This window comes from Pteropus medius, unplaced genomic scaffold (assembly GCF_902729225.1).
Source record: "Pteropus medius unplaced genomic scaffold, Ma_sr-lr_union100, whole genome shotgun sequence".
Lineage (NCBI taxonomy): Eukaryota > Metazoa > Chordata > Mammalia > Chiroptera > Pteropodidae > Pteropus > Pteropus medius.
In genome coordinates this window covers 30,947,216-30,966,462 of record NW_024354875.1, presented here as the reverse complement: position 1 = coordinate 30,966,462, position 19,247 = coordinate 30,947,216, and the positions used below count along the sequence as shown (strand labels likewise).

The window sequence follows — 19,247 nt, the reverse complement described above, 5'->3', positions numbered from 1 at the left end:
GAAAGGAAAACTTCTTGACAAACAATGCTAAAATGATTATATAGCCACATACAGAAAGAAAAAAGAAGAATCTCTACTCTTACCTCATTCCACATACAAAAATTAACTTGAAATTGATCATACAAGAAATGTAAGAGCTAAAACTATCCAACTTCTACTAGAGAGATATACAGGCATGTTCATTATAGCATTGTTTCTAATATAAAATCACAAACAACCTAAAGGTACATTATTATAGAAAAATTATCTAATAAATCATAATAATTACATAAAATGAAACACTATATAGCCACATGTAACCATTTGAAAGATAGAAGGTAAGTTTGGTGTCAATTAATATGGGGAGAATGCCAAAATACACAATTACAGTTTTTAAAAAGTATTGAACAGTGTGTAAAGATTATATTTTTGTGTAATTAAAAAGAATATTTGCATTTATAGTTATTTCATGTGTATGTCTGAGTGTGTCTTTCTCTATATATGTGTGTATTTTAATATCTATTTGCCAATGGCTACAAAAAAGCCTCTTAAACTTTAGGGAAAGGTACCAGGAGTCAGAGAGGCTGGAAGAGGGAGAAATTAATATAATTCTTTAAAATCTTATACCTTTCTATACTAATAGTCATTTTTTTGCTCATACATATATTCTTTTAAAAGATAATTTTTTTAAACAAATAAAATATCTCTACAAAGGAGATTTTTCTGGCCCAGAGGCATACTGAAGTCATGAGAGAGCAGAATCTATGTGGCATTAGAAGCCCACCCTGAGAAGAAGAAAGCAGAGAAGAAACTAAAAAGACCACGCTTGAAAGAGGACTGGCACATGGGTTCACTACAAATTCTACCTCCAGCCCCTCTGAGACCTATTCACTTTGCTGTCTGTCCTTGGACATCCATGAAATTTCCTACTGTGTTCTTCTAAGAAGCCCCTGCTTCTTACGAGCTCATCTGAGTCCTTCACAGGCTGGTGTTAGCCCCTAACAACCCCAAAGGAGCCTAGCCCATACCCTTGTTGGGTCCCCTGAGTTATTCCATAGTGGAAATGCAGACTTACCTTGCTGAAAATAGAGCAATCTGAAGCACGTACCCTGTAAACTCCTGCATTCAGTCAAGCCTAGCAAGTATGATTTAAATAGAAACTTGTCCAGCAACATTTTATATTTGTGAGAACATTCACAATGATTTCCATTTCTGAGTACGTTATTCAGAATATTTCGTCTAAATGTGACAGTATGTTCTATATGGATCATAAATCATAGAAGAATGCTTTTAACCCTAGAGAATAGGTCTTAAAAAGAAATCAGAAAGAGAACAGTGAACGTTCAAATTTGTACAAATAATTAATATAATAAACACCCAGAGACACAAAGTAAGAAAATACATATCATATAAGCATGTACAAATTAGAGGGTAATTCCAAACTAACATACAAGCAAGTGCAGAGTGCAATGGTAAAGGCTGCTGAGAGACCAGGCTCATTTGTAGAAACTGGCTTCTTCACAAACAGAACCTATCTGCTCACAACTAAAAGAACCCACTCAGGTACAGATCAAACGTGATCTCTTCTAGGAGGTCTTTCCTAATCTTCCCATTATAGGTGCCCTTTCCTTTATGGTCCCACTATACTGTGTACCCCTCTCTAGCGCTTATCACATTGTCTGACATTTATGGTTCACACCTTGGTCTTTTCCATCAGTGAGCTCCTAGAAAACAAAGGCATGCCTCAGCAACCCTTTCTGCCTCATTGGCAAAAACCCATTGCATAATAAGTGCTCAATAAATGTTTAGTACAGGATTAAAAATCAGAACTTTAAACACCAATGAAGTTTTCTTAATTTTAAAAAGTTGTGTTTTCACACTGAGAACACTAAGAAAATAAAGAAAAATAAAAGAAGCAAAATATTATAACACTTATAAATTCTCATCACCCAAACATAACCACTGTTCAATATCATTGCAGACGCACACACATGCACGCACACTTGTATATGCACACATGAAGATGCATGGCTATGTTTGTTTGTTTGACAAGGCAGAGGGTCTGGTTTCTAGCCCAATCTCCCTACTGAATTGCTATTTCAAAAATTTTTATCAGTCATGAAATTCGAGGCACTTACTTAATCCTCATCCTCACTCGCCAAGCATCAGCCATTTTCTCACTGCCCTAACACTTCCTAAACACTTCCTTCCCTTTATTTTTCAATCTCACTTTCATGGTTCTTATTCTGCCTCTCCACGTCCTGGACCAGCTTCCATTCTCCCATTACTGTAGACATTCAAACCAAAGTTCCGCCTTTTTTCCAAATATCTCATCAATATCCAAGGCTTTAACTGTCATGTCTAGGTGGCACCTTCTTTTCAGCCTTATTTCCCTTCCAAGCCCTAACCCTGGATTACTAACTGCTAGTCACACATCTTCACTTATATGTACCTCCTCTCTTCAAATATGACATGTATAAAGTGAAACTGACCACCTTCTGCTCTTTCAAAGCCGCTACTCAATTCCCTAATGTCTATCAGGGGTCCACCATTTTCCTGGTAGCCCGAATTTCAAAACCTGTCTCCCCCTTAATAGGACATTTATCACTCTCTACTCTGCAGTATAGCTACAAGTTAATATAGTATATAGTGTATAGTCTATAGTCCATACTTATTTTTGTATAATAACTCATATTAAGTCGTATCATTTCACATACTGATCTGTATATCCACTTAGGTCAAGACTAACTCTGATTCATTTTAAAGTCTTTTAATGACTTGCTCAGAGTAGGTGCCCAATATGTATTTTTTGGAATTTCTGGCTAAGGATAAGCCTAGCTCTCTTTGGACTTTGTCCTTCTACCATTTGCCCATGTTCTGAATATCTCAGTCACAGAAGACCTTGCTTGTACTTACTATTATTTCATGCCATAGTATATAAGCTCCATTAAATCCAGGACATATAGCAAATACTCAGTAAATATTGACTGAATGTTGAAAGGTACATCTGGAACGGAATCTTGGAGGTCTTGAATACCCTGCTGAGTGTTTGAACCTCAGTGTAGAGGCAAATCACTTAACCTCTCTGTGCCTCAGTTTCTTCCTCTAGAAAATATAGATAATAATATGTTCTCCATGGGGTTAGTTTTATGGGTTGATTGAGATAACATGTAAATATATGTAAACTTCTTAGATCTATTTCTGGTCCATAGTGAGTACTCAACAAATATTATTATTATTATTATTATTATTATTATTATTATTATTATTATTAATTATTCAGTGGGAAGCTATAAAAATTCTGAACACAACAGTAACCTAATGGTCGGTCAGGAAAATTAACCTGGTAGGAGCATGTAAGGATGGATGAAGAAGGTAACTCTAGGAAGATGAACCAGTAGGCTATTGTGGATTTTGGTTAGAGTTATGAGAGTTTGAACTAACAACACAGAAGTCTCAGAAAGAAAGACAGGGATATCTGGGAGAAGATTAATAGTAGTAGAATCAGCAGATCTGGAGCAAAACATAAGCGGTAGAAATGAAAAGAAAAAGCAGAATACAAAAATAGCTAAAATCTTGAGTGTGGGTGGTTAAGACACTGTTGATAGAAATTGAGAGCCCTGGAGGAGGCAGAGTTGTGGGGAGAGACTCTAAGTTCCAACTGGGATCTGATGATTTGAAGGTTAAGTAACAAGAAAGAACTGAAGCTCAAGAGAGAGGTTGTGCTAGAAAGACTGGTTGGAGAATCATCTGTAGAGAAGCCACATCTGCCCATGACCCTGGTTGGGTTCCCAGGCAGAGGCAGATGTGGAGGAGAGAGACAAGGACAGACTCTCACACTATCTGTATACTTAGCGGGGATGTGGGGAGTGGAAGGGGAGCCAGAAGAAGGGCCAACAGGGAGGTAGGGAGAGAACACAGAGCAGAAAGAGGAGAGAGAGTTTCAAGAAAAGGAGGCGAATACTGAGCTAAATGCTCCTGAACAGGTAAGAAGGAGGGGAGTTAAGGAAAGGTCTGGAATTTTGTCTTCAAAAGAGGTGTTGTTAGGAGGGAGCTCCAGGTGAGGAGGCTCCAGGAGAGGGTGTGACAAGAATGGTCAGGATTTGAACTGTGAACTAGAAGGTAGGGTCCTAAAAGATACCTGGGTGGCATGGTCAGATCTGTCCATAGGAACTTGGGGGCTGCAGGGCCCAGCACGTGGTCAGCCTGGAAAACGACTCTGAGCTGCCCGTGCTCACAGAGCTGACAGGGAAAAACAATGGGTATAGGTCATTTTTTTAAAGACTTGTAGAAAAATCAGACAAAAGCCATAGTTTTAATGGGGTGGTAATAAAGCCATTTGTCACTTTGGCTTCTAACTTTTGCAAAATAGCTGCTGTAGATGAAAAAAAAATCTCATTCAGCTGCCTAAAAATATATTTTATTTGTGGAAGTAACCATACTTTACAAAAATCATAAGTAACTAAAACAGCACTAATAAATAGAACACAGTCTGTAAAATCCTTGTTTTTATTTAGAAAAGTAATTCTGTTCTCCTGTGATGAAATCTTACGCTCTAAGGTGAAAAGTCACTGTAATGGAATGAATGATTGTGCACCGCACTCTCTCATTTCATATATTGAAGCCCTAATCCCCAATGTGATGGTTTTAGAGGTAGACCCTTTGGGAGGTGATTAGGATTTCACTGTGGAGCCTTCATGATGGGATTAGTGTTCTTATAAGAAGAGGCACTAGAAAGATGATGGCTTTCTCCCTGCCACATGAAGACACAACAGATCAGGAAGTGGGCTCTCAACAGAACCCAACCATGCTGTAACTTGATCTTGGATTTGCCAGCCTCTGCAACTGTGAGAAATAAATTTCTGTTGTTTAAGCCACCCAGTCTATGGTATTCTGCTGTAGCAGCCCAAACTGACTAAGATAGTCACCAAGCTATAGCATAGATCAAAATAGAAAACTACACGGTTTAATCATTAAAGTTTATAAGTGGATGGGAAGGAAATCTTTCAAATTTACAAGATTTCTTATTCTAACAAGTTCCAAATTACTTCACAAATACATAACTAGTTTGCACTCCTATGGACAATAAATAAGTCCTGTCAGGTCCACTCTAAAAATACATTCCTGTTAAATTATACTACAAATCTATAGTAATCAAAACAGTATGGAACAGGCAGAAAAACAGACACACAGACCAATGGAACAGAATTGAAAGCCTGGAAATAAACCTGCACATATATGTGGACAACTGATCTATGACAAAGGAGCCAAAAACATAAAATGAAGAAAAGAAATTCTCTTCAATAAATAGTGTTGGGAAAACTGGACAACCACATACAGAAGAACATTACTGGACCACTATCTCACACCAGACACCATACACAAAATTACTCAAAATGGATTAAAGCCTTGTATGTAAGACATGAAACCATAACATATATAGATGAAAACATAGGTTCTAAGCTTCTGGACATAGGTCTTAGTAATGTTTTTGTGGATTTGACTCTCATGACAAGGGAAACAAAAACAAAAATAAACAAATGGGACTACATCAAATCAAAAAGCTTCTGCACAGTAAAGGAAACTGTGAACAAAACAAAAACACAACCAACCAAATGCAAGAAGATATGTGCAAATGATATTACCGATAAGGGGTTAATATCCAAAATATATAGAGAACTTACACAGCTCAATAACAACAACAAAAACAAACAAGCAACCTAATTAAACAATGGACAGAGGATCTGAACAGATGTTTTTCCAAGGAAGACATACAGATGACCAACAGGCACATGAAAAGATGTTCAACATCACTAATCACCAGGGAAATGCAAATCAAAACCACAATGAGATATCACCTTACACTTGTCAGAATGGCTATTATCAAAAAAATAAGAAATAACAAGTGTTGGAGAGGATGTGGAGAAAAGGGAACCCTTGTGCATTATTGGTGGAAAATGTAAATTTGTGCAGCCACTATAGAAAACAGTATGGAGTTTCTTCAAAAAATTAAGAATAAAACTATCGTATGACTCAACAATCCCTCTTCTGGGTACCTATCTGAAGAATATGAAAATACTATTGAAAAGATATATATGTACTGCTATGTTCATTGCAGCATTATTTACAATAGCCAAAATATGGAAACAACCTAAGTGTCCATTGACAGATGAATGGATAAAGAAGATGTGATACACACACACACACCCACACAGTGGAATACTATTTATCCATAAAAAGATGAAATACTGCCATTTGCAACAACATGGATAGATCTTGAGGATATTATGCTAAGTGAAATAAGTCAGAAGGAAAGGACAAAACCACTTGACTTCACTCATATGTGGAATGTAAAACAAAAAAGGAACAAATGAACAAAGAAAACAAACGAACAAAAAAACAACCTCATAGATACAGAAACAGATTAAGGGGTATCAGAGGGGAATGGAGAGAGGGAAAATGGGTAAAGGGGGTCAAATATATAGTGATAGATGGAAACTAGACTTTTGGTGGTGAACATGCTATAGTGTATACAGATATTGAATTGTAATGTACACCTGAAACTTATATAATGTTGTTAACCAATGCTACCTCAATTAAAAACAAAAGTTTTGGAAATGGATAGTGGTGATGGTTACATAACGCTGTGATTGTAATTAATGTCACCAAATCGTACACTTTAAATGGTTAAAATGGCAACTTTTATGTTATATGTATTTTACCATAATTTTAAAAAATTAATAATCTAATATACTAAAACCTATCAGGTCATTCACTTCAAACGGGTATGGTATGTAAATTGTATGGTATGTAAATTCTGTTTCAAAATATCTGTTTTAAAATAAAGAAGTAAAATGAATGCTTTAATTAAAAACTTTTTTTATAATAAAAGTACATTCTTGAATCCAGACACTTGTCACCACCACCCCTAAGGCCACTGCAAGGCCCCAAGGAGCTTTTGGGGCAGTTTAGAAAAGGACCCCTCACTGCCTCAGCCAGGCACTTCCACCTGGGCACCACAGGCCAGGTGTCCACACCATCCACGTCTGCCACCACGCCACAGCCTCCTTGCCTGTCTTGCGCTTCCATTCTCGGCCCCGCCCCAAACAGTATACACGTTTTTAGTTATACAAAACGCCGTTGCATTTGGAACAGGATCCACCTTTCTCCCACCGCGGCCCACAAGCCCTTCACGACCTGACCGCTTTTTCCATCTCTGATCTTGTCAACTCTTCACTCACCGTGGCCGCCACGCATCCCCGCAGCACAAGGAGCCCATTCCCTCAGCAGAGGGAGCCGAGCCCAATCCCGAAGCACACCGAGCCCATTCCCGCCAGCCCGAGGGCCAGTACTGGTTGCTGCCTTGCCTAGAAACATTCCTCTGCTCTATTCCAGCCCAAGCGTTGCGGCAATCTCTTAGCATTCAGGGCTCTGCTCCCATATCTTGCCCTCAGAGGACACTTCTGGAACCATCCTGTTTATTGTGGATAACGAGGGGTTAGAGGGAGCCTGCAGAGTGGGGCAGGGTCAGGTGAACATTCACCATCGGAAGTACCAAGGATGGGATTAGAATAGATGTGAGAAGGAAGATCGCTGCCTGAGGATGGAGATCATGCTTTGTGAGGGATCTCTTAGCAGCAGAAAAGAAAGTAAAAAGAGGGGGCTGCTTTTTAACCGTTGGGTCTTACCTTAGACTTCCGTTTGGTCAGTTCACCTTGTTGAGGAAACAGGGAGTGGCACTACAGGCAGGCAAGAAAACTAGGAAGAGACCACAGTTCTGACCTGAAGTTCTTTCTTCCGCTTCTGCTGCGGAAGGGGCGGGTAGTGCCAAGCTAATTCTAGAGCAGGAAAAACACACCCCTCTCTGGGAGGGTGGAAAATGCACTGAACTGGAAACCAGAAGACCTAGTCTGGAGCATCAGGCTTATATTTCTGCAATTCTGGCAAATCTCTAAAATCTCTTCACTACTTTGTACTTCATTTTCCTCATCTGAAAAATGAGATGGTTGAGCTAATCACTATGTCTCAAAGTTTGTTCCAAGCACCACTCACTGTTCTTGTTCAAACCCAGAGCAGCTGACAGTGAATCTCCAGGTGAGAGACTGAGAACTGGCTCCCTGTGCAACTCTAATGATCTCTTGACAGAGCTCCCTGGGCAACTCTAAAGATTTCTCTAGGTTTATCTCTAAGTTCCCTTCTCTGGCATTCCATGAATTTGAATTTGAAACCTATACCAATATGGTGCAGGCGTGGGAAGGAAGGAATTGCGGCACAATTTAATTGATCTAATATCATTCAGATTATCATGTTACCAGATCACAAATCAATCACGATGTTACAGTCACTGAGGAATAATACATAACCACAGCTATGACAAATGATTAACTGAATGATCAGATTTTTTTTATTTCCTCACTAAAGCATGGGGAAATTTATCTTAGCATTAGTTGCCTTAAATCTCTGAGTGAAATGCATTAAAAACTGCAAATTACTGATGACTAATGCCCTTCAATTTGGCCTCAAGCTGAGAAATTCTGTGCAGAAATAAAGTGGTTTATAATCCCACAGGTCTGTTCTATTACAAACTGCAGGTGGCAAATCAAGTGGCTATGAACTATGGTGTGTGTGTGTGTGTGTGTGTGTGTGTGTGTGTATGTGTGTGCGTGCGCACGTGCGTAAAAAGCAATGCTTAAGGAGTGGTATTTCTGCACTCCTTTAATAGGAATTTAACGGCCTAGGCAAAAGGCAGATGCTGGTCCTGAGGACACAGGAATCTGAGTGGTGCCTAACAAGGGCCTGAGGCTAGAGTGTCTGTCACCCCCTTGACTGCCTACCAGCCACGGCAGCTGTGTCTGTCTTTTGCAGAAAAGCAATCGAAAGCAAGCACAGAAGAAAACTGGGAGAAAAATAACTGCCACTCATATCGATGACCTATTTCCTGAATCCGGCTCATCTGAGATTGGATTCTCATTCCTCCAAAAAACAGCAGAACATTTCAGGCCCAGAAATTGCCTTTGAGGAGTGCATGCACCAGAATACATGACACACTGTCACCAGAGGATTTTCTCCTGCCCCCCGTTCCAAGTGATGTTAGCCTCAGATAGCTATTGTGGGGAAGGGTTGATAAATCTACCAAATCCTTGGGGGTTTTGCTTCACTATTAGCCAAGATTAACGTGACGGTAATTGGTAGTGAACCTGATCTATTTAGTGTCTCCTACTAGCACAAGCAGCAGAATCGAAACTGTTCTCCCAGGCCCCATATGCATCTCATGTAATATTTTATATTTCCTCTACTTTAGATTGCATTGCTCCTTCATTCTAGACATTGCACAATCAATCTAATCATCTTTTTCTGAGTCAGGGGCTCGGTCAAGGCCTATAGGCAGGTTCACGTTTCTGAGCTGCAGATGTACCCAGGGGATATGCCATGAGTTTCTGATCTAAATTCCTGAGGAAAGAAAAGTGACTTTTCAATGGCATTCAGCAGCATATCCTGGGCTGTGTGTAGAGCACTGGGCTAAGAAGACAGAGGGAGAGCTAGGAACACGAAGGCAGGGCCCGTTTGCCTGCAGTGAGCAGTTCCATGTAAAATTAGCTGAAGACTGCGAAGCAGCAGGTAGCAAGAGCCAAATAACATTAAATTAGCTGCATCCATAAATTCTGAAGAAGAGTCTATTCAACCCAAGACCAAGACTCCAGCAGGAATGCTTCTTGGAGCAGATAAATTTAGGTATGGTTTTGAAGGAAGAAGTGAAAAGGATTATTGCAGATGAGGCAGGAGGGAAATCTGGAGCCAAGAAAGAACGCTCAGAAGATGCAGATATAAGAGTGTGGTTTAGAGAAGAAAGATTTTACCTCTGCTAGTAAAACACTTTTGTGTTTCCATTTCCTGCCATAGAATCTTAAGATGTGTTCTATGTTCTTGTATCCCTCACAGTATTTGCACATAATAGATACTCACATTAGAGCTGGTAGAATCATAGAATTTTATAGTTGGACTGAACTTATCGATCATCCCATCTATTTGCTGAATGAATGAATGAATGAATGAATGAATAGGATATGAAAACATCTGGTTCAAATAGAAGGGCTATAAATATAATCAAGAGATGAAGTTGAAGACCCACAAATAGAGGACAATCGGATGATGGCCAGAGGAGAGGGAAGTGGGGAGGCTTGGGAGAAAGCAGTGAGGGTTTAAAGAAGTACAAATTAGTAACTGATAGAGGGTTCTGGAGATGGGAAGCATGGCATAGGGAAAGCAGTCAGTAGTAATGTAATGGCTATGTGTAGAGCCAGAAGGACGATAGAGTAATAAGGGGGATCATTTCATAAATTATATAACTGTCTACTATATACTTGAAACTAATAAAGAAAAAAGAGATGAAATTGAATCAGTTCACAGGAGTCAATGGATGACAGCAGTTTCAGGCAGACTGGAGGGTTAAAATCTGATCCCAGAGGTAATAGGGAGCCACACCAAGTTCTTAAACAGTGGAGTGAAATTGGAAATTTTCTTTGAGAGAGATTGTCCTGGCAGTTTTTCACAGAACGAGCAGAACAGGAAGGCTAGCGGGATATAGTCTTGGAGGTCATTGACAGCCGGCTCAGGCCCCAGCAAAGGACTGCCTAAACCATATTTACCAGGGATCTGCCCCAAGCCCTTCCAGATGATAGAATCCCAGTAATTTATCCTGCCTTCCTTCAATAACTCCCTATCCCCTACCTCAATCCCGACAATATTTATTTGCTCAATACACCATCTAAAAGAAGGGACATGCTCCTGCAAATGGCTGATAGCCTGATATGCTTCTGATTAAGTGTTTCTATCTAAGAAACGAGTTATAACACATTCCCCGTCAGTGCAGTAGCAACAGCCTGACATCCATTTGCATAATTTTTCTTCTATATCAGGCTTAAAAAATAACAATAGGCAAACGAGATAGAATTGTTTTTAATTTGCTTGAGCTGCTATCTTTAATGGAGGTAACTACTAAAGCACCATGAAAATTTTTAATTCACAAGTTATGAAGTGTATTGTTTGTTCTCTCCAAGGAGATCTTTCGCTGAATGGACCTTTAATTTGTGTTACTTTAGAATCATCAACTGATTCTGGGAGTCCAATTGTTCTGGGATATACTGATAATGTTGGAAGATAGCTTGTTTAAAGGTTCATCTAAGAATGGCAGGGAAAATTATGGCATCAAGAATCATAATACATAATAATGATACCATGATTATAAAAATAGTGGTATCAATAATAATATGGTATCAAGAATGAGAAATACACACATTGAGCAATGGCTCAAGAATCTAGAAGCAAAATAATGTCATAGATGACTTTTGCAGGTGCTGATATCACTACATGATCAGCAACACAAGGACAAAGGTTGTACTTATCAGGTTATATACCCAAGGCCTAACATAGGGCCTGGTACATGGCTATATAATGTTGAAAGAAAGGATTCACTGGATGGATGAATAGATAAATGAATGAATGAAGATTGAAAGTAATTTCTTTATGTAACAAAGACAATTAATATAACTGAGAAATTTATATATAATATTTATTTTTCCAAAGAGCCAGAAATAATAAGAACTTCATCATGTTCATTCATAAGCATATATGCCCACATCTATGCACAAGTTCACACACACCCCAAGTAAAAACACCTTCAGAAAGTAAGGACATCAGAAATAAAGATTTTAAATTTTAAACTCTTTATACAGCAGAAACATTTCAAAACTAGCAAAGCATTTTATAAAATACAAAAATGAATTACTGCAGGTTAACCTTTTTAGTCTCCTCCATCCATTTATGGACACCAGGCACCATGCTTGGTGGCTAAAGAACAAAGGAAGGGGAAAAAGAGCTAAATTTTGGGTTCTTCCCCTAAATAATTTTTCCAAAGAGCATCCTATTAAGTTTTACTCTAAACAGATGCATTTTTAGCAGGACCAAATAATCCATTTTCTGCTCTATTTTAATATCCACATTTTCATTTCATGGATTTTATCCCTCAATTCCAAATGACATTCTAAGTTAAATGAGAACCAAAGTCACCAGCTGGTATTTTAAAAAAACAGATCGTAATGGTAAAAGGAGATAGGATCTCTGGATATTAAGTCTGTCCTAAACAGAGCAGCCACTGAAAAACAGGCAATGTGTTTAATTTGCAGTTTTAAAAACTTGGGGGTCTAGAATTCATCTGTTTTATGGCACATGAACACAAACACACACACTGGATACACACAGAGCTCACTCGTGTCTGAAAGGACATGAGAGAAAGAATGCCTGAAGGGAAAAAGGCAAAGACTGAGCTTTTTGTCTGCTTTTGGTATGGGTCATGTTCCAGGTGCGTGGGGGGTGAAAGGAGGTCTTTCCTACACTTTTATACTTCTCTCTACGTAAAGAACCATCTGCCTTCATCGTAAATTCTGTGGAACTATATGATATTGCCATAATCTTGTCCCAATCATATTTTAGATAACACCATGTTGAAATTTTTTGGTGTTAGTATTTTTTAACTAATTCTTCTAACATATCCTCTAATCAAAGCACAGTCGGATTCATTCTATCACCATTGACTGGTGTCATGGTGTAACAGATCCTAGTGATGTAAAGCAGACTCTTGTTCATGAATGTTACAGAAGAGAAGTACAAGGTACCATGGGAGCCCGAGACAGACAGAGGTAATGTAGCCGCGAGGTGGTTCTCCAACTTGGTTGCACTTTGGAATCAACTAGGAGATTTATGAATACTGATTCCTGGGTCCCGCCCCCTTGAGACTCTGAATTGTTCTGGAGTGTGGCTCTGAGTACCAGCAATTTTAAAAGGTTCCGAGATGAGTCTAATGTGCAGAGAAGTTTGAGAATCATAGCTACAGTACAGTGGTTCTCAAACATCAGGGTGCATAAGAACTCCCTGGAGGGCTCATGAAACAGAGTTCTGAGCCCCAAATTCAGACATAGGTTGTGGGGAAGAGCCCCAGAATGTGCGTTTATAACAAGTCTCCAGGTGATGCGGCTGCTCCTGGCCGGGGACCACACCTTGAGAAGCATTGTACTAAGGGGTCATGCAAGGAGGTGAGAAGAAGAGATGAAAGAGGAAGGGAGTGCTCCTGGCTGAGTGAAGCACAGTGTCATTTTTTTCTCCAGAGAGTAGAGAGCATTAGGGCAAAAACATATTCTAGAAACTGAAAGATTTGTGGTACGGCCAGAACTTAGGAAGCAGAAAGAGAATTGTGTAGGTTGAAGCTGAGAGAGATAGGTGGGCACAAACCCTGGTCCTGCCATCCATGGTTTTGAATGAGGAGGAAATGACTCCATGAGGCAAGAGGCTGCTGCTCTTCACAGGGACTGGCCACAGCAATTTTACAATCAGTAGGCCCCTTAAGTCTCAGATTATAGAAAATCTAGGCTGCTTACCTTCAAAAAGTAATACTACCCTATTCAAGTTTAACATTTTATAGCTTTCATGACACTTTTGCAAACGTTATCTCATTCAATTCTTAGAGAAATTCTTGAAGGCAAAAAGGGCTGACACTCTTATCTTCATTTTGCTGACAAAGAAAAAGAAATTAAAGAGTGGAGCCAGGTCTAGAACCCAAGCATCTGACCTCCTGGTTCAGTGATCTTCCACAACTCATTACCCTCCAATCTTTAACCCTACCCCCAAAAGGAAAAGTTCAATCCCCTGGGAAAATTATCCTCAAGGTGCTGAGAGAAAAAAGAGAGAGGTAGCGGAAAGATATGGCATAGACTAGAGAATGACCAAAATAAAAACATTTAAATATATTAAGAATATTATTATGTGTTGGTGAAACAATGCTATAGGCAGGTATATGTGTTACCAGCTCTCCACATCAATGGTAACACATATACCTGCCTATAGCATTGTGTATGTGTCACCATAGGATGTTCCACAGGGCCCTGGCTATGTTTGGACTCTCCATTTGACTCTCCAAAAATTCACTCAGATTCAAAGTTGACTTGAAAGAGAACTAAGGTGTTTGCCATCACATTCGAGGTTACTTTCTTAGTCACTGGTCATAAAATTTGGGTAGCAGCTAGGAGGGGCTGTAATGTTTGAGTTTAGTTCTACTGTAAGACAAAAGCTGGGGTTTCCTAAGCTATGGATAACTAAGAGACTGAACAAGTATAATAAGCAATCCATGGACTTATTTTTTTTATTGCTTATTTTCTGTCCAAATCAATACCCTTCAGAAATCTTTAGAAAAGAGCAACTCCTACTTTAACTTTTGCATCCTTTTTAAATTCAAGAATGTTTTCCTTTTCTCTGGTCATTAAGTAGTACACATTTGTAAACAAAATGTTGAAAAATACAGAAAATGACACACATGCAAATAAAATCACCTATAATCTTGCCCCCAGAACTAATTATCATCAATATTTTAGTATCTTTCTTTAAGATATTTTTTTTAAATGTGTGTATGTTTTACCAGAGTTCACCATCTACTGTTTGATTTTTTGAGTTTTTAGAAGTATTACAGTAGTAGGTATACAATTATTTAAGTACAATAAATTCTTAAAAGGGGATATGCCCACACTCAGGGTATCAGAATCACCAGCAAAGACCCTTTTCAAGTTACACTTTCCTTCCCAAGCTACATCTCAGCAGAATCCCACCCTCAAATTAAAACTTCCTGGTAGATTAGTGCTGCTTGGATGAGTGAGAATATCATGTGCCTCTCATGTGAGAACCATTAGTCTACAATGTAGTTGTTACTAACCATTTCTCTTTTTATTATGTGGCTACCCCATGAACATTTTGTTGTTTCCAGTTTTCTCATGTTTAAGAACTACTACAATCAACATCTTAACATTCTTATACGAATCCTTGTATACCTACTGTTGATCTTAGGTTAAAGTCCTGGGTGTAGACTTGTTAGATCAAAGGATTTGAGTATTTTTAAGGTTTATGCATAACTTTGAGTGGAAAGATATGGCATAGACTAGAGAATGATAAAATAAAAACATTTAAATATATTAAGAATATTATTATATGTTGGTGAAACAACGCTGAATGAGTTGTTTTCAATAACTGGCTCTTCTAAGTAAAAGACAAGTATAGACATTTCTCTGTTTTACTTCGGTGTCAGAACCCTCCAGGTTTCATGCACGCACACAGCTCCCAAGGAAAGCTCTCACATTTGCTTCCACTGTGACTTCAGAGATGCTTTGGCCTCTAAAGTCTTAACTATCTGTTTACTCCTTCTCAGGAAGACCAATTAATTAGCCTTTTTAATTCTCCTAAGTACCTCTGGCACTCTCTAACTGCCTATCAAAGTGAAGACTTCAGACTCCTTTCCTTTCAAAGTCAGAGTACAAAGGCTAAGTATGATGATACGCACATCTGCACATCCACAGTCCCACACATATTATTTGTCCGACCAGGGAAGGTTTCCTTGGCAACCATCTACATCACTGCTCCAACTCCTCCTGCTCAGTAAGTCCCTGATATTAGCAAAGAACAAGACTCTCTCTCAGGATCTAGAGTGTCTCTATTTTATTACTTTTTTTCCCCAGAATATTTCTTCATGCAGGCAGGAATGGTGGCTGTCTTGTTTACCATCAACTACTGATCTCCAGTGCCTGGCAATAGTTTTCAAAACATGTTTGATAAATAGATAGATGACATTTAGCAACCTCTTTTTTTTTTTTTGCAAGACTTTTGAAATTCATAACCATTTTGAATATTTAAAAACAAACTTGACAAAACAGTTTGCAAACAGCCATATGGTGTTTTCCTCACAAGAATTGTTAAGAATGAAATTACCATAGTTCTGATTTAATCTGAACTGAATCAGCAATGCACCCACTAGAAGTAACTTGTAAGAACTGGATGCAGAGTAGATGTGCTATTTCCCCAACTAGATTACAAAGTGAGGACTGTTCTTTCCTCAGTTGCTAAGTGTGATTGGGGAGGTTTTATACCGTCCAAAGTCATCCAGTCAAGGAGAGAGCAGGAGCTAAAATCTAGCTCGTGCTCCATTCACCAACACATGTGCACTGGCGTGGAGCTTCATCTACCCAAAGAAAAGGAAAATTTTGTCTAATGACGACAAAGGCAAAGTCGCTCACCCAGTTCTTCAGCATTTCATAATTCATACAAAAGCACTGGATGGGTCCTCTGTGTCTTATATTTATCCTTATTTTTCAACTGCATGTAGCAAAGTTCTTAAATATGGCAGGTGCTCTGTCAGTATACATCAACTAGATTGAGCCAATACAGTGTTAATTGATAATTAATTAATAGTTGTATTAAAACCACTCTTAGTGGGGAGAAAATCCCAGCAAAACTATGGCTCACTCATTGGAATCAAATATCATTTTAACAATTGAAGAGACTTTGGAAAACATTTCCTTCCATTTAATAGTCAAAAAAGAAGCTCAGAGAGGTCATCTAGATTGCTGAACTTCTGGAATAGCGCACTTAGGCCAAGTGAGATATAGTTAAATTCTCCAATAATTGAGGCCCTAGGCAGCCCCTCACAGCCAACAGGACCAAACCTTGGGTTCCCAGTTATGCAGGTCTAGTGATAAATGAGCAGCCTTGCAATTTGATTGGGACTTTGAATTCTAACTGGATGGTTATACTGTGTGAACGATTTTTCACATCACTTATCATCAAGATATTCTTCTAACTTTCAAAATGAACTCTAATAGAAAAAAAATGAATCAAACTTTTATAAGATCTAATCGATGTCAGAGTGTTCTTTCTCTGGCAGGAGTTCTAGTTCTTTTTTTTTTTTTTGAAAAAAAAAGATTAATCATCAAAGCCACTTAGTATAAAATTGAAGTTACTCATTTATATTATATCGAATTTATATTACTTGCCACTTCTATTAACTCTAAAGGGGTAATTTTCTATATTGAATTATTTATATTCTATTGTAATCAGATACCTGATAAACTTTTAAACATTTATACATCCTCCTAATTCAAAGATGGTAAGTGAACTAATACTTAAAATGAAAATCTGCCTGTCAGAATTTGAGGCACTACAGAATTCGTATGTGTCGGTTTATCTGTCTACTTACCTACGTCCCTACAGATATACAGAGAATGATTATTGCTGCATAGTAGGCATTGTTAAATACATGATGACTAAATTTAATAATATTGTGAGTTAAGATGGGAAGTCAGATAATGTCCACAATAATAAAGTAATAAATTATCAAATTATTTCATTACTCTTATGAATTTCAGTGCCGCCTACCTTGTTATTGTCATTTCCATAGAAAAGCCTTGACAATTTTGGATTCCTTCTACATCACTAAGACTCTTACAATGCAAGCATATTTTAACTTGGTATTAGCCATAAGGATTTCTAATCAAGATACAAGCTATTAAAAGAGAAGATTAAATTTGTTCCTTTAAAGAGTCAAAAGAAGATAATTTATGTATTGCCTTACTGCTTTGCCCTTCTGTACTAATTTCCTATTGCTGCTATAAATTAACACAAACCTAGTAGCTTAAAATAACACAATATTATTACCTTATAGTTCTGGAGATCAAAAGACTGAAATAGGTATTACTGGGCCAAATTCAAAGTGTTGGCAGGGCTGTTTTCTTTCTGGAGACTCTAGTGGAAAATCTTTTTTCTTGCTTTTTCCAGCTTCTAGAGGCCACCTGCATCCCTTGGCTGTGGCCCATTCTCCATCTTCAAAACCAGCACACAGCATCTTCACATCTCTTTCTAACTCTGACCCCAATCTGTCCTGCCTCCCTCTTTTCCTTATAAGGACACTTGTGATTACATTGGACAATCCAAGGTATCTTCCTATCTCAAGATCCTTTATTTATTCAATCTTCAAAGTCTCTTTTGCCATGTAAGGTAACTTATTCACAGGTTCTGCAGCTTAGAATGTGGACGTCTTTGTGGGATGGAGGGAGGCATTATTCTGTTTACTACCCCTTCTAAAACTGTGGTTGGCATTTAGCATCAGGCAGAATCCTGGAGACAGCACAGAAGTAGCAAATGGAACATATTCTGAGTGTGAAGAAGAGCAGTGTTCGAATCCTGGCTTTGGCCACTTACCAGCTATATGACCTTAGCCAGTATATGCAAACCTTTGGAGCCTCAGTTTTTTCACTTGTAAAATGAGACCAGAGTACCTACTTCATTTTGATGTAAGGATTAAAGGAGAAATCAAACATAAAGCATTGGGCTCTTGGCCCACAACTGGTGTTGAATAAATAGGAATTGATTCCTCTTACTTTCACATTAAAGAGCCAACAGCATCAAAGCCAACCACATGCTGATTTTTATTACATTGCCATAAGGTTAGTTACTATTAAATCCAGTGGAGAGAGGATTTCTCTGGGCCAGAAAGTTAAGGATTGACAGTGGACAGTGGGATTTCTTCATAAACCAGCACCGTTAAACATCAGCAGGGCCTACCTGAAAGTCTGCTCTACTCAGTAGCTTTAATGGCAACCTGACTAAAGACAGGGAAAGATTTCCCTTTATCTCTGATTTTCAATTACCTCTTATGTAAGATACCTATAGCCAGGAGATACTTATCCCAAATCCTGTTTGAAATCTATGGAGAATGCCACATTGTGGTAGAATTTATATTAAAGGGCAATTAAATCATGCCAAGTTTCTAAATAATTTTATCATAATTTTTTTAAATTTAGAAGTTATGTATGCATAATACATGTTCAATTAACAAGACTGACCAGGAAAAATGCAATGATTATTTGAATGTCATAAATTGGAATTTCATGGATTTAGCATTAAATTTAAAGTTAGATGATTGTGACGGAGACCCATGTATAAATCCTGCTTATACCACCACCTGCTATGTGACCTCAGGTGGTTCTCATTGCCTCTCTGGGCCTCATCTATAAACTCACCGGGTTACTACAGGGATTAACTAAGATGATGAATGTGAATGAGTACGGGATATTATTACTCTTTATTCGACAAACATTTATCTGTACTCTGTTGCAGATATTAAAATAAATAGAGAATAAGAAACGAGTAAGACTCTGTAGCTTACTCTTAAGGATCCCTCAAGGTAATACTATTTTTATAAAATTTCTTCTTTAATGTTATTTTTTAGTTGAAGTATCATTTAGTTAAAGTGGTCAGATCTTACGTGTACCATTCAGTCTAATTTTGTCAAGTGCATAACAAGAAACAAAACATTGCCATAGCCCCAGAAATTCCCTTGTACCCATTCCCACTTAATTCTCACCCCCCTTGAGAAGTAATAACTGGCCAAACTTCTATCG

The 19,247-nt window shown here is 38.3% G+C and overlaps 1 protein-coding gene across 1 annotated transcript in view; it reads right to left on the bottom strand.

Moving 5' to 3' along the window:
* The window catches only part of MYO3B (myosin IIIB), a 361,097-nt gene extending 354,029 nt beyond the window's left edge, over positions 1-7,068 (bottom strand). The window contains exons 1-2 of the mRNA XM_039855816.1: positions 6,967-7,068; positions 4,121-4,221 (exon numbers count right to left, since the gene is read on the bottom strand). Of these exons, the coding sequence (XP_039711750.1) occupies positions 4,121-4,221; positions 6,967-7,068 (203 nt within the window). The remainder of the gene's footprint in view (positions 1-4,120; positions 4,222-6,966) is intronic.
* Between the last annotated feature and the right edge of the window lie 12,179 nt (positions 7,069-19,247).